Raw genomic sequence first — 15,820 nt, forward strand, 5'->3', positions numbered from 1 at the left:
AGTTGAGTGCTGCACCAACAGTCCGTTAAATTACCTCACAATCAGAGCTTGTGCCTGGATAAAGCCTGAATGTTTCTCCACCAGTAGATGGTGCACGAACGCCGCTGTCATTTGACTTCTTCCTTCACTTCCTTTCACGGGGAAATATTTAATTTTCATGGTAACTGAGGCTTCAGTAAGCGAGGGACTTAATATGCAACGATGGTTTCCCAAGGCTTAGGTCTCCCTTCCAAGCAACACAGTGCTCTGCTACTACATGCCTGACAAGCTACTGCTCTGATGTCCAGGGAGAGGAGAGAAGTAAAGGTTGGGAAAGGCAGTTCTCTTTTCCCAAATACTTAATAAAGTAGTTCGTAAGAGGAAAAATAAATTTTACTTGCTGTCAAAAACAAAAGATGCATGGATTTAAGAGCCAGTTCTGGACTGGGTTTGCTGTATTACACCTTTCATTACCCTTTGCATACCTGCAAACATGGATAAGATCCCTAACACCAGAAAAAGAAGAAAGTGTGTGTGAATCATTTTAAAACCAACCCTTCCGTAACTGTATTTTTGCACTGTTTTTCATTGATCTTAAAAACTGGCAGACTGCATATTCCATCACAAGAAGGAAAAGTGAACATGACATTTCATTTTATTTTTTTTTTAGATGGATCAAGCCTTTAAAGAGGAAAACAAAAGATGAAAACATTTTAGCAGTGAAGTGGTTAAAAATGCAAGATGAAAATACTAAAGCACACACTAAAAAAATATTAAAACATATATGTCATATAAAGTACAGTACAGGACTAGGAGTTACACTATGTTGTATAGTGCTCAGAGGAAATTGTTAAACTCATTTCTTTCTGAAGTATATACAGAACAGGATTCTACAGCATTTACCTATATACAGCCAGCAAGTTCTTTTCTTAGGTTGTTCATACCTCTCTTCACCTTGAGTTAGGAACCTAGCACTTAAGCACTTACAAATATTCAATTTCTCTCATTCACAAGAAAGACATTACCATTTTACTTTTTTTTTTTTTTTTTTTTTTTTTTTTTTTAAGTTAACAGTCTATTCCAGGCAACCAAGTTAAGCTGAAAATGTGTGAAGCATGAAAATCAAACAGAGTAGCAGCTTTCAAATATATAAACAGTAAAAACCAAGACTGCTGCTACAGTGTCATATTCTTGGACTTAATTCATGCAGTCTTAATACAAAACTAGAAGCTCTTTCGTAACTTCTACAGTTATCAATATACGTTTCTTCTTTTCAATGTGAAATAATACTTTGAGATGATCTATGTACACAATGTGGTCAATTCAAGCTGTAATATAAATATAAATGTTTTCTTTTAAAAAGTATCTTACAGACAGATGATACACATTTGCTTCTTTTACTTCTGGGCTACAAAGGAAAATTCAGGGCACTGATACATGCGGAACAAAAAGCTACAGAAAATATACTGAAAATGCATAGGAAGGGAGAAAAGTAAGTCATGTGAATCTTTTTTTTTTTTTTTTTTTTTTTTTTTTAAGTTTAACAAGAAGGGTACTCTGAGGACAATCTGTCCACTCCAGCCATGATAGCAAATAGGCACTTTCCCCAATGAACTATTTTTAGTGTTTCACATATCTTCAATGAGAAGTAACTGTTTCTTACTTCATGACAGCAAAACATGAAATGTTCTTAAAAAAATATCTAAGGGTTAATTGGTTAATTCTTATTTGAAAGTTAAACACTTAGTAAATACAAAGCCATAACAAACGTCGTGCTCAATATCAGATGTGCATACATACACGTGCACGCGCACACACACACTTCTCACCCTCTTCCCATTCCCCAGCCTCCCTCCAAATTCACTCAATTAAGTTCACTCCAATTTTGCCTGGGCTGTAACTTATTTTCAAGTCTTCTGTTGTCTTTTGCTGTTGTTCAAATAAACAGTAGCTTTGTTCAAGTAAGAAAAAGTTGCAGTTCAAAATAATGAAAACAATTTCAATTTTGTTATTAATCTTGTTTTAATCATAGTACTTGATAAACAGCTGAACAGGATCCTAGTTTAACAGAAGGATAAACAAGAACACTGATGACAACTCGTTACAACTGTCTTAATGTACCTTTTGCTTAATGAACACCTGCATATGTAAATAAAAGTATTTTTGGAGGATACCCCAAAAGAAAACAACTTGCTGGTTGAGCAACAGAAACAACTTCCTTTTTGCTATTATGTTGAAATCAAAGTCATTTATATATAAAAATAAATGTTATGTTCTAACAAGAACATTTTAGACAATTACATCTGTGCTTAACAAAAAATATTGGTCACTCGAGACTAGAATAATTAATATTTTAAAGGTTTTTAGATTATCAGAATGTATGGATACAACTCAACACAAACTGTAGCTGAAGGGAAACAGGACTGAACATATCAATTTGTCCATCTGGAATAAAAATGCAACTAAATTAACTAATTAAATATTTAAAATACTACCATGGAATGTGACAGTAGATATGGTCCATACCTACTAGATCAGAGGGGAGGGAAGTATAACATGTAATAATTCGTACCTTACACATTTAGTTAAATATAAACATTTGTTATTTATACATAAAGTCGCTTCCAAAAAACTATTAATAAGTGATTTAGTTGCACTTAAAATCAGTTTCATTTCTCATTTGCTGAGTATTAACTTTTCTTAATCTTAAATCAACTGTCACTAGTGCACTTTTAGTTAAAATTTCCCCTCAGATAAGTTTTAATCCTTTTAAAAGAGCCCCCTCACCTAAACCATGAATGTACAAAGTGGCAAAAGTTAATCCCTTTTAGTATAATCATAGTTTATATACTCATTTTATAGCCAATAATAAGAACAGGCTTTCCTTTGCAAAATCTCCTTCACAACTTGCAACAAATGCCACGCGCTTAAAGGAAATAGGCATGGCTAGCACTTGTAAAATGCCAAGGTCTGACAAGTCTCCTTGCTTCTTCCACATCAAGCATCTCTTACATGAAAGAAGATTCCCTTCAGCTTGCCAAAAAGCTTCTACAAATCCAAGTTAGATGCTTCCTGGAAACAAAGATTTTCAGCTCTGTTTGGCACAAGACTGATTCATCCTGCAGCTTTATGCTTCCCTCCACAGCACCCACATACCTCACCGCAGTGATGGCATGCTCTCAAGGGGAGGTAGCAGCACATACACGGAGCAATGAATGACAGCGCTACCAGTGCTAACCAGCGTAAGCAGAACTTGTCATCACTAGTGTCACATGAGCAAGGATCAGAGAAATCTCCTTCAGAGTCTGACATGCAGTGATACAGCATGCTCTCTGCGCAAAGCATGCAACTAACTTGGTAGATACATCTTTTAATAGGATCTGGAGCATCTTGACATTTTCCTCTGCCGTTATCTTCATGATTAAACCTTTCCTGGCAGTATATACAGCGGGAGCGCTCACCATCCTCTTTTCTTCTTTTAGAGTTTTTAAATTTTGATGAGGAAGGCTGAGTTTTAAATACCACAGAACTCTTTGAGTCTTTCAGGGAATTCAGCTTAGTTCCATCCCCACATGGGTATAAATAGTCAGATTTTTTACTGTCTGATTTAGAAAATGGTATATTTGAGTCTGCATCATCCCTTTCCAGGTCGTTCTTCCACATGTCAGGATGCCTGTAGTCTGCATAACGACGTATCAAAATATCACGAGGGTTTATTCTTACGATTTCATCTTCATCCTGAAAGCTAACGTGTCTGATGGACTTCGGTGGGACCTGAAACGGCAAAGGCAAGATTAGTTTACTATAGAGAAGTTCTAGATTCATGTCCACCTACAATGTAAAAATTAGAGTGCAGGATTTCTTCCTTGCCTCATGAACATAAGTGTTTAACAACAGTGGCTTCTAAATGCCTCACCCTTACATACAAATACATACAATACTTTACTGAGATTGGTTAGGTTAGGACACCGGTGGACAAAGGAGCAAGTACTTTTAAAATCCTCAACTTGTAAGGAATTGACCATAATTTAAGGCTTTTTACCTTAATGGACAAGTAACAAGAAATGCGCTAAACACATACAAAGCAAACAACAGAGGTAAGAGAGTTCTTGTTTATTCTGTCTCAATGAAAGGGCAAAGGGGTATGAAAAAGTTCTTGAAGGTGATAAATTTGAAACATCAGAATTGAAATACTGCAGATCTTGGATACAAATGTAAGATAGCAGACTGCCATGGAATGTCACTGAAATCACATTACAAGTAACTTCTAAGAAAACGTGCAAATAACGACAAATAGGGTAAAAATTTAGCACATGTATGGAAGGAGCTTCTGAAAACAGCAGATAATCCAGCAAAACAGCAAAAGTCTCAGTATGTCCCAGTATGCCTGCCTTACAGACAGGCAATTATTTTCCTACACTGTAGGGCTATTATAATCAGAGCCAGAATATAACTGAGCTTCAAGTCTAATTCCGCCTTTTTTTTCCTCCTGTCAAGTGCACAGTCTGCAAAACATCTCACAGAAAAGACTGAAAAGCACTCCCTAACCCATTAGCCTGAAAAATTCTCCCAGATTCAGGAATTACTTGGGAACACATCTTTGGCATCCATATCATAGCTTTATTAGTACTGATGAACTTCATGAGAATTAGCATGTCCCTAATCTGCTGCAGTGTGAAACAAAGCGTTACTGAAGATGATGTTTTAAGTTTACACTTCAGTTTCACTTTGCATGTGTCCATGCTCCTACTACCTGGAAGGTTGCATGTCTCAATAATGCAGTAGAAGGCAGAAGAGGATGGAATAGCTTCTTAAAATATTCCTACATAAACAGAAGTTGGCATATCTATAGCCTGCTCTAATCACCACTTCCCTGCTTGGTAATCCTTGTGTGATATACATTAATTACAGAATTGTGATTAGAGCTGCTTTGCCCTCTGAGTTTCAACTGCAGTATGCTAACAAGAACAATTTTTATCTTGGCTCCAAGCCACTTGGTTGGATTTCCATGAGATCTAGAGGATATGGTGTGAAGAAAGGCCATATCCTACTCAGCTGACATCACTGCTCATCCTTATTTTCCCAGGCTCTGATGCAAGCCGGCCAACCCTTTACTTATAAAAACAGACTGCTTCCAAACTCGACTTTGTTTTCAAAAACAAGAAAGAGTTATTGATGCTAAAACAATAGGCTATGGATAATTGTCTTTTTTTGAACCATTAACAGCTTAAATTAAAGGGGAAAAAAGTATCAAAAATGTCATTGCATATGTTACAGCACAAAGGATCCTTACCCCACTACTCAAACAGAGAACTAAGCATGCATGTAAGATAGTAAATGAATTGTTTATATGAAAAAACAAACAAACAAAAAAACACTCAAATAAAGAAATCCACCCTAGACCTCCCATTTCCTGGACATTAAATAGCTGTTAAAGATCACTACAAATACCAGCAACTCTAAAATCTGATCTCTCCTCAGTCTTTTTTATTTGTTTGAGCATAACACATAACCAGAACTTATTTCTTTTAAATCTCCAGCCAAACACCTACTAAAATGCTTAAGGTTTGACATATTACAACTGTATGTAGGCAACTGATAACAAGAAATCATTAATTAAGAAAGGAAGTGATAAATTCTGGAAAACTTGTGATAAATGCAGGAAAAATTTTGGAAGAACTTTATTTATAAAATACTTACATATTGGGTATTTAATGGGATCTGTCTGAAAGCATAAGATACATAAACTTACAAACTACATGAAGCCCAGACTTCGTTTGGCATAACTACCAGCAAAATTCAATGAAAATAACAAACCTAGTCCTCTAGATGTTCACAATAATATCTCAGTGCAGGTCAAAACTCTGTGTAAGAGCTGAAGCAGGAAGGAAGGAAGAATATTACAGCCAAACTCCACAGAGAAACTCATTATGAACATAATTAGCCTGCTGGAAATCAGGGAGAAAATTGTTGTTGACATGGCTGAACTTACTAGTACTACACCTTACTTGAAGAGTTTCACCTTTACACAAGGCATAGACACTTTCTCAGTACTGCAGCCTTCCCTGAGTTCCCTCAAACAAATGGATGCATGTGACAACAGCAGCTGAATATAACATAGCAAAGCACAAAATTTAACTGAAACACACACACAAAGATGAGAAACTGCAGGACTTAGGTATTACTATTTTTTTTAAATAACATCACTACAAGGACATTGAAGTGCTGGAGTGTGTCCAAAGAAGGGCAATGAAGCTGGTGAAAGGTCTAGAGAACAAGTTTTATGAGGAGCAGCTGAGGAAGCTGGGGTTGTTTAGCTTGGAGAAGAGAAGGCCCAAAGGAGACCTTATTGTACTTTACAATTACCTTAAAGGCAGTTGTAGCGAGGTGGGGAAATCAGGCTCTTCTCCCAAGCACCAAGTGATAAGATGAGGGGAAATGGCCTCAGGTTGTGCCAGGGGAGGTTTAGGCTGGATGTTAGAAGAAATTCCTTTACAGAAAGGGTTGTGTGGCATCGGAATAGGCTGCCCAGGGTAGTGGCTGAGTCACCATCCCTGGAGGTCTTCAAGAAACGCTTAGATGTAAAACTTAATAGCATGGTTTAGTGATGGACTTGTCAGTACTAGGTTAAAGGTTGGACTAGAGGATCTCAGAGGTCTTTTCCAACCTGACTGATTCTATGATTCTTACAGCATTACAGGAAAGGATTTGAATGGTCATTAATCACTTCTTTAGTTTCAGCATGTACTAGTTGACTTACAAGCACAGTAAGTGTTCAGATCTATTTATAGCTAATTGAAACAAAATTGGTATTTACATCAAAATCTGCTGTGCCACATGGTCACATGCATGGAGCTCAGCAGAGAGCGCAGTGTGCGCACGTACAGACTGTGAGGTTTTGTTGACGTGTCTATGTTCTAATGTGCACTATATAGCTATGCAAAAAGCATGGTATGTTTTATATCACAGCTTAAATTATTTCCTTACTAGCCTATTCTATATGTGCTCTTAGAGCATACATGCTGTTTAAGCTAATGTACTTTTCTTTACAATGCAATGAAGACTAACTGCATATACATCACTAGTTAGCACAGCCAAAAAGTATTAGTTATCATAACCTCATCACCCATCTTGCTCAAAGAAATTCTTAAATTCTCTTTGCAAGTAAATGGGAAGAGGGAGGAATACTTATCTTGACAAACAGAACAAGCAAATATATGAAGCGACTTATACAAGATGATAATTGGCACAGATCAACAATAAAAATTCTTAATTTTAAACTTTCATTAGTTCTCCAGATAGGACTGTTTCTTCTGCATAATAAGGCAGTTAGAAAGCAGAATGACCCAGCACACAAAAAAGTGTTTTTTCAAGGTGCAGAAATATTTTCTGATGAAGTGCTCACAACTACTTGAACTTTCATTGTAATTTGATGTGATATTAAGCTTCTTCTAAAAGCTTCCCAATCTGTTTGCTTCTAGGCATTAGACCCTCAAATTACTTGTTATCTCTCTCACTAAGAAGTCTACCTCTACACTCTACCAAAACAATCAGTTCTGTGAGAGAAAAAAGCAAAATGTGTATTGTTAAAAAAAAAAAAAAAGCTGCAACATGCCTTTCTGAACTCATGTCATATAAACATGACTTCTTTTCAAAAATGTCAGTACTTCAGCCTTCTTCAAGTTAGTGATCTTTCCTCTTTTAAGAATGTCTGCTAAATGCTTAATACCTTTCACGCATAACGAATCTGCAGTTTTTCCTTCTGTACCAACGCTGAATATTTCAGTTTAATAATCAGTTAGAGAGCATAAACAAAGTTTCACTAAAAATATGCAGCAGAAGTGCCCCACTGTGTAATGCATCCTAAATACCCGTTTTCAAGATACTTTAAAATATTTCTAATCAAATCACTATCATTACTATACACATAACTGAGATTGAGTCCATGGCCAGTTTACATTTTCTAAACAAATTTAAATAACTGTTCAAAGCTGCAAACACAGAGGTCTGTAACACAGAAATTTGACTTTGAATAAAGTGGAGGACTTTTTCATGTAGTCTGCTACAAGTAAATACTTTTGCAATGCATTACCTCTGCCATAATAATGCTGTCATATTTCAGCTGCAAAGCTTATATTGATCACTTTGAGAAGTCCAGAGTATAATACTACAAACAGGGATTAGAATAAAAATGCTTTCCTGTCAGAAACTGCATCCTGTGCCAGTAGTGCAGCAAGCAAAGTAAGAATTGCTTTTGGTGGTGGTCTTACCTGGTTAGGTTGGCTAGGAAAACAGGCTCTCCTCGTGTTGAAATCCTCAAATGCTGAAGGCCTTAAATTTGAACTGTTGTAAGGTTCACTGGTTACTACAGTTTCATGTTGGAAAAGGTGATCTTTCATTAATGAACCTGATGTGTTTTCTTGAGTACTCTAGAATAAACAAGAACACTGCTGGAATACTTTTGCATTTACACAAAAACTGTACCAAACCCACCAAGTTCATGCATAAATGCATTAATACACTACACAGTTTGTTAGAAGCATTTTAACAGATTTTTTTAAAATACATTTTAAAGTACATATAAATGCGCAAGTACTTTCTTAATGATGAGTCAGCCTTGGAAGCTGAGAGCTGACTCTCTGCAGAGCATACACAGCTTGGGGGTTAAAGACATAGGCCTTTAACTCGCTTGCCAAATCAGACATGAGGAAAGTCTTTTAAGGTAGGAGGGGTTAAGCCTAGGCCCTGAGATGATGCTTTCTCTAGCTACCCACCAGGCTGACAATATTTACAAACACAGAAATGGAGGAAAACAATTCTGAGACTAATATGGCTAAAGTTAATCAGACCTTTTAATAAATTAAAAAGCAATACTGCTTAACAGATCAGCTGGAAAGGAACAGAAAGTCAATTTTAGCATATACTGGCTCAATTAAAATATCTAATTACAGCAAGTGTGTATTAAACAACTAATGGCTGTCTCTGAAATTAAGGTTACATCAGGCAGTTTGATACAAACATGCAACCATGTGGCAGTGTATAATGAAATATCTACAGGACGTATGCCACTCAGAATGAGAGAGAAGTATGTTTGGGTGGAACATAGGCTTGTAAGATGATGCAATTTTCTGAAAAGAATGGAAAAACAAGCACTTCTCATTCTTTAAGCTAGCCGACTGGGGTATACTCAGGATACAGTGGAGCATATTGATATAAATCCCATTAGGTTGCCAAAAATGTTTTGTTGTACAACGTTTTGTTTGCATTGAAAGACACTGTAAAGTTAACTGGCTGTCACCATCTGATAGCATTGAGAAAAGTGGCATCATCCCACTTCCGGCAATAAGAGTGTTTCAGTTTTAGTATAAGGATTTCTTAATAAGGATTTGCACACATCAAGAAAACATGAATGGTGCAAACAACAAAAAAAAAATACTGCAGAAAACTACTGAGGAATAGGCAAACCTGAAATTTTGGCAGGTTTAAGTACTAATACTGAATTGTTAGTCTTCGTTTATCAAAATACGTAAGAACTTATTCTGAGATTGCATTAGCACCTGATGTAGATAAAAGCCCTATGCATCAAATAATACATCTGGATTTAGTTGAAGCAGCTGCTCTGTTGCTAATGCTTAGAAGAAAATCATCTCATCACTAAGAATGTATATAATATTCAGAAGCACTGAGTGGAAAAAAATAAAATTGAGTACTTAATTAATGATCAGCTTTAATTAATACCAGTGAACATCCAGCCCATGAAAGGAAAGACAGTAGTTCAATGAGGTCAAAGTTCAGCTGAAAAATGATAAAGACTGAAAACCCTAAAAAAAGGTCCTTCACCATGACAGCACTACTAAGCAATCAACCCTGTCTTTTCTGGTCAAATACTGCTGGAAAAGAAGTACAAAACAATGTTAAAATGACTGGCAAGAGTTAGATTTCAAGGAAGTATACTTATTTTAAGAGCAAAAAAGCATCAAATATTAGTGCAATATCAAGCATCTTGCCTGCAGGATGTACTCCTGCAGGTACATTGCCCAATGACATAAAAAGCTTCCAAAACATTGTTTTGAACCACAGGAGACCTGCATTCAGAATGAAGAAGAAATGCCTACAACTATTTTTGGTTTAAGCAATGTTATAAATGCTTACAAGCAGAAACTATTTAAGCTAGAAACACACTTAACAGCTAGAAGGCATTTTACAGAAACCACAGTAAAAAGCACTACCTAACCTACAAGCTGAGGTTCCTTAGAGCTATTATCAATTTGAGTGGTCTAGTGTGAAGGATGAAGGAGATGCAAAAACTGCTACTCCTTCCTTCCCAGGGAAAAACAGATACTTGCTCACATGCCAATCATTATCCCTGGGTGAGCTGTGCAATGAACAATTCAATTCATTGTTCAAAAAATAACAATGCTCAGCTTACCAACCTGGACACTGCAGGTAAGTAGATACAGCCTAACATCTACTACGACCTAAAAGTGAGTAGGTCATTGACCATCTTTAGCCTGTAAATATTCATTATACAGAACTACAGAAATGCTAGATGAATATCCCAAACTCTGTATTTTTAATCAAAGTGATAGTTTAGTCACAGCTAAAGCACATTTACTAGTATCAAAAACGCTTTCTTTGGACAGACACTTTCTGCTCCAATACAATGTTTTATGACCAGGTTATAAACACCTGAAAACCCGTATTTATAATGGAAATACTGATGACCTGACAGAAGAGGCCCTAGAAACAAAAATGCTATTGTATTGGAAACGCATTCAAGTGAAAAGCAAATGTGAAGTTTTCCACAAGAACTAAACTTGGTACATTAAATATACAGAATATTACACACAAACACAGATGCACACATTCCCTTTTTCTACTGTCCAAAGCAATTACACCGCCCACATTCAATATCCTTTAACCACAGTCTGCAAAGTACAGTACTGGCATAGGTTATTCAGTATCATCTGTAAAGTAACCTACGCCAGTTTTTAATGCACAACGGAAATCTGGTTTGCTCCCAGCTGCTGGTATAATAATTACTGTCCTATGGTTGCTAAGAGATACTCTGAATTTTTTTTCCAAGACTACTAAAACATTTCTGTGCGCACAGGCAAAAGGATGCTGGGTAAAGCAATAAAATGACTCCAGCTGTAGCTCTCCAGCAGAATTCAAAGCCAGATGACAGCTGTAGAGAAAATGAAAACCAGACTGAGCTTCTCTTCTTCTTCAAGTTCTCTCTCCTTACTTCTCCCAGTTTGCCAGAGTTAAGTCTGGGAGAGAATTCAACATTGTTCTGCAAACATTGTTAAAAATGTTCTGCTCTAAGTAAGTTTAATGATTACACAGAAGGATGTATGAGAGACCACATTTCCGCTGCATCCCAGCTCTTGTTTTTACTTCCCATGAGGCCTGAAAATCTGCTGTTTGATGCTAACCAACACAAAAAGAGTTTACATTTTTGTCTGTAACTTTTAATTGTGAATAATGATACAGGTTTCAAAGACATTTGAATAATGTCTTTCTGTTTTAGCTACTTCTAAGATGGAGCAATTGCTTCTATAGTTGGCAAAGAAATTCTATTACAAGCAGTTATGTATTTCTGATACGGACTGAGATATTACATAGATTAATCTGAATGTTTTATGCAGTTTAAAGTTAAAAAAAAAATATATATATATGGTATTTGACATATTTCTTCCAAGGCTGTTCTACCTGAACATATAAAGCATACTAGAGGTTATTAGGGATTCCAAGGAAGAAGCTAGTAAATTAAGACACAAAGTGTAAGTCTGAGGAAATAACAGGGATGGAGATGTAAACAGGCTGTTATAGATACTGGCAAGAAAAAAAAGAAATACCTTTTCTTTGAATACTACAGCACAAAAAGGTCTAATAAACCTAAATAATTTTAGCTCCTATATTATTAGGTATGTAGCTTCTATATTAAGTTGATAATAAGTTAACATTACTTTTATTTCCAGGAATTACACCTAGTAAAATAATGTACACTGAATATTGCTAATCTTTAGTGCTCAATCATGTAGTACGTTTTTCTCCATACAAACAATAATGTCAAGTTATTTCAGATTTCCTTACAAATTAAAGCGTCAAATTATATTTGTAAAATAAAACTTATTCAAACCTTTGTTTACAGACAGAATAAAGCAAATGCTCACTAAAATAGCTTATTTGCAAAGAGGCACAGGAACCATTTAGGTCTTTTTTGACTGCACCAAAACCACTGAAGTTGTGTTTAATTTACAGGACTTTTCCCATTCGTATTTGCAAAAACATCAATGTACATATTTCTGAAAGACAATCTTTTTTTTTTTTTAAATAACCCACAAACTTATAATTTATAAGCCTTCAGTTTTCTTCTGCCAGTAGTAAGAAACATGAGCTTAAGTGCTTCATTTCATTTTTATTACTTCAGAACTGTTAAAACGTTGATAGCCTCTAAATAACACCAATGTCTGAATCAGCAAACTGACAAGACTCAAAATTTTTCAGTTCTCAAAAGACTTCTGCATTCTAGTTTCCGAAACCTACAGAAAAATATTTTTACATGCAAGAACTCTATATTTCATTTAGTTAAATTTACTTCTAAGAAAAAAAACACCAATCCTGATTTTTTGTTTTGTTTTGTTAAGCTAGATCAGATTTAGAGTGAGAAGTTTGTATTTGGTAGAGGACAAGAATCTGAGCCAATCTCTAAGCAAACAAGCAAACTGACTTCAACAAGCTGCTTGTCTACTGCATTCAAAATAGCTGGTTTTATACCAAAAAAATCCAAGCCTCCTACCAAAACAAATTCCCAGTGTATGCTTCCATATAAATACATATACATTTGCAGTATTTATTTACAAACACAGCAGGAAGTCAGACAGCTCTGCGTTAGCTCGCGTGTATATTTCTACTTCAAATTAATCTAGTAGAACTATGAAAGGCTTATTTAATGATATGAACAATTCTTACATAGTATGTTCATTAAATAACTAAGAGTAATTTTCATCATTTAAGCAATCTTTAAAAGCAAATATGAACACCTTAAACGATTTTTTTTTAATACCAAGCTTTTAACATTATTTGTTAACATCTCTATGAAGCTACAATGAAACTATGTCTTCTTAAAAGACAGATTTGATCTTCATTAAAAAGGATGCCTTCTCTGTGAGACTGTACTTCAAGTACATAAAGTCTAGTAAGCCAAGATCCAACAACATGAGCAAAACACTATCCTAGAAAGTGCAATACAGGAGTTCAGTGTTTTGATGTACATTGAAGAGTTGCACGTACAAGTTTTGAGGAACCTGTATTTGTACCTGCTATATCTACAAGATGTGAAAATACCTACTACAGGTAGGTATTGAGGTAACAGCAATTTGCCTGACTAGATCAGAAGGCTACGTGTTTTGATAGTATTTAGATTTTCTTTCTTTTCTGTAGCACAGATTACAACTGGCCAGTAAAATATTTAATGAAGTCTGTTTTGCTTTATTCATCACTAATCATTTTGATTTTTTAAAAATAAAACCAACAAAACACAAGTAAAAAACACAAACCACTGCTAATGAAATTTATGTACAGAGTTAATACTATATTCATATTTCAAACGTATGCACTAAATATGGGATTTCTGGAACAGCATAGGCAAAACACCTTGACAGCAGATGATTAACTGTTTAAGGATCTATTAAAAATCAAGCTTTCAAACATACCTCAATGAAATACTGGGGACTTTATTTACCACACTAACTAATGATGTACAAATGAAACTGAAGAATACCAATAGATGTGCCAGTTACTACAGGGCATAAACAGAAATAAATCCATAAACCAAGATGCTATGAAAAGTAAGCATGAAATAACCCTTTTCTCTTTCTGAGAAAAATATATTCTGATATTTTAAAAACACTAAGTAGTCGTAAGTTCAACTGTTTGATCTTTTGTACTTCATTCCTCAGAGGTTACAAATGGCAGTTCTGGAATATTGTACTGATGAAATGTTAGTGTATGAGGGCGGCTGAGATGCTTACATTCAGGTGTAAACCTCTACTCTTCTGCCCTCACTCTAAAACGTCCTTCCATAAATATACTTCAAATCTTTTAATATTTTAATTAAAACTACTATTAGATACTTGGGAGAACAGCTCATAGAATAAAAGAGAAAAAAAAAAAAGAAATCATTATGCCTTTAAACTATTTGTGTGTGTATGTACATGTGTAGGGATTGAACATGTCAGGCTCCCCAATATGTAAGTTAAACCAAATGGTCTTACCAGTCTTTCAAGTAAACAAATATTTATTTATACACATGCACACATACAGTGGAGTAAATTCCACTTGCAAGAGAATCATTCTTGGAAGATGGAAGGAATTAATCACTGAGCAGAATATGTCCACTATTTAGTATTTCCCAGGATTTTGTTCTCGATGACTAGACCTGTATTTGGTAACCAAAATTCTATGCTGACATTCATAACCCTGTAATTATGGATTAGTTATCAATACATAAAATTTATTTAGATGAAGCATAGCAAAACCAGGGATTATTCAGCCTCCCCTGTATTTATCCCTTTCCATCCCCCTTCTTTCCCCCTACCCTTCTGGTAGGGTAGTAGAAAAGCAATTCTGGTATTGTTCGTTTCACTTTGGTATGCAGAGGGATATGGTAAAAGAAATTGGCTGGCTAGTTTTCTTGACTCTAGAAAACAGGGAATTCTTATCTACCCAGAGAATGAATCCACAATTAGGTAAAGTCTTGAAATTTGAAATATGTTTTGGTAAAGTCTTTGTTTTGGTGAAGTCTTGAAATATGTTTTCCTGTATAAAATGTGACAGTGATAGTTTTACCAGCAGTTTGCACCAAATTGGACTGTACCCACAAGTACATATAATAGATCTTGTAAATTATCTGTTTTCCACTTTTCTGAAACCAAACTTTGTAAACATGTGAAATCACAGATACTTGCTTCAATTTTGGCATCCTTATGTAGAAACATTGTAACTAGGCAGCATAATCAAGAGGTAATTAGTTGCCTCTAATCTCATTAGGCCTGTAGAAATTGCTCAATGATTAATCTTTGCAATAAAGCATGTTTAAACAAGTCTTCTAAAGCTTATTAAGGATAGCATTAACTTTGGCCCACATTCCTCCACCCTGTCAAGAACTCATTCTTACTGTAAATCCAAAATATCCAATTTTAAAGCAATTTTAAATGCCGTAAGACAAAGCACTGCAAATAAAGAGGAACAACAGGTGGTTGAGTGGCCAACTCTTACACAAAGAAATTTCTTCCACCATAAAACAGAAGGAAATCAGGAGACACTTCTGCATTGCTACTGCATTGCAGCATTCCTTTCAAAATACTCCACTGCCTTGTTAACAATTTGCTTCTTCAAAATAGGCTGCTAATTTTCTGGATTTTGTGTTGCAGAGGTTCTACACTGCATCTATCCATACTGATAAAGAATTTAATATTACATAAATAACAAAACTCCTTTCCTCAAGAAACCTCTTGGGAATATTACTGGTTTTCTGAAAATTCACTAAGACCCCTGAGCCAACTTGTTTCTCCATCAGCTTCACATTAATTTAAATATCTTCAGTCTGAGAAGTCAGTGCTTGGGTAAATAAAGAAAAGGCTTTCTCTGAAACTATGAACAGGGAATACAAGATTACAGGCACATTTTCTTCAAAAAATAACTGCATGATTAATATAAAAACTAAAATACTTACTTGAAAGCAGTCTTCTGCCACTTCAACATCATTTTGGGAGGGTGGATAGCCTACAAAAAAGGTTAAAAAAATAAAATGGAAAAAGTTATTCTGAAAGCA

The 15,820-nt window shown here is 35.3% G+C and overlaps 1 protein-coding gene across 2 annotated transcripts in view; it reads right to left on the minus strand.

Annotated features, from left to right (window-relative positions):
- Positions 1-610: 610 nt before the first annotated feature.
- Positions 611-15,820, minus strand: part of SPRED1 (sprouty related EVH1 domain containing 1) — a 59,407-nt gene continuing 44,197 nt past the window's right edge. For both annotated transcript variants that reach the window (XM_005009776.6, XM_072038916.1), the window contains exons 4-6: positions 15,722-15,771; positions 8,250-8,408; positions 611-3,753 (exon numbers count right to left, since the gene is read on the minus strand). In XM_005009776.6, the coding sequence (XP_005009833.1) occupies positions 3,094-3,753; positions 8,250-8,408; positions 15,722-15,771 (869 nt within the window). In that variant the 3' untranslated portion in view covers positions 611-3,093. The remainder of the gene's footprint in view (positions 3,754-8,249; positions 8,409-15,721; positions 15,772-15,820) is intronic.

This window comes from Anas platyrhynchos, chromosome 5 (assembly GCF_047663525.1).
Source record: "Anas platyrhynchos isolate ZD024472 breed Pekin duck chromosome 5, IASCAAS_PekinDuck_T2T, whole genome shotgun sequence".
In the NCBI taxonomy this organism is placed as follows: domain Eukaryota; kingdom Metazoa; phylum Chordata; class Aves; order Anseriformes; family Anatidae; genus Anas; species Anas platyrhynchos.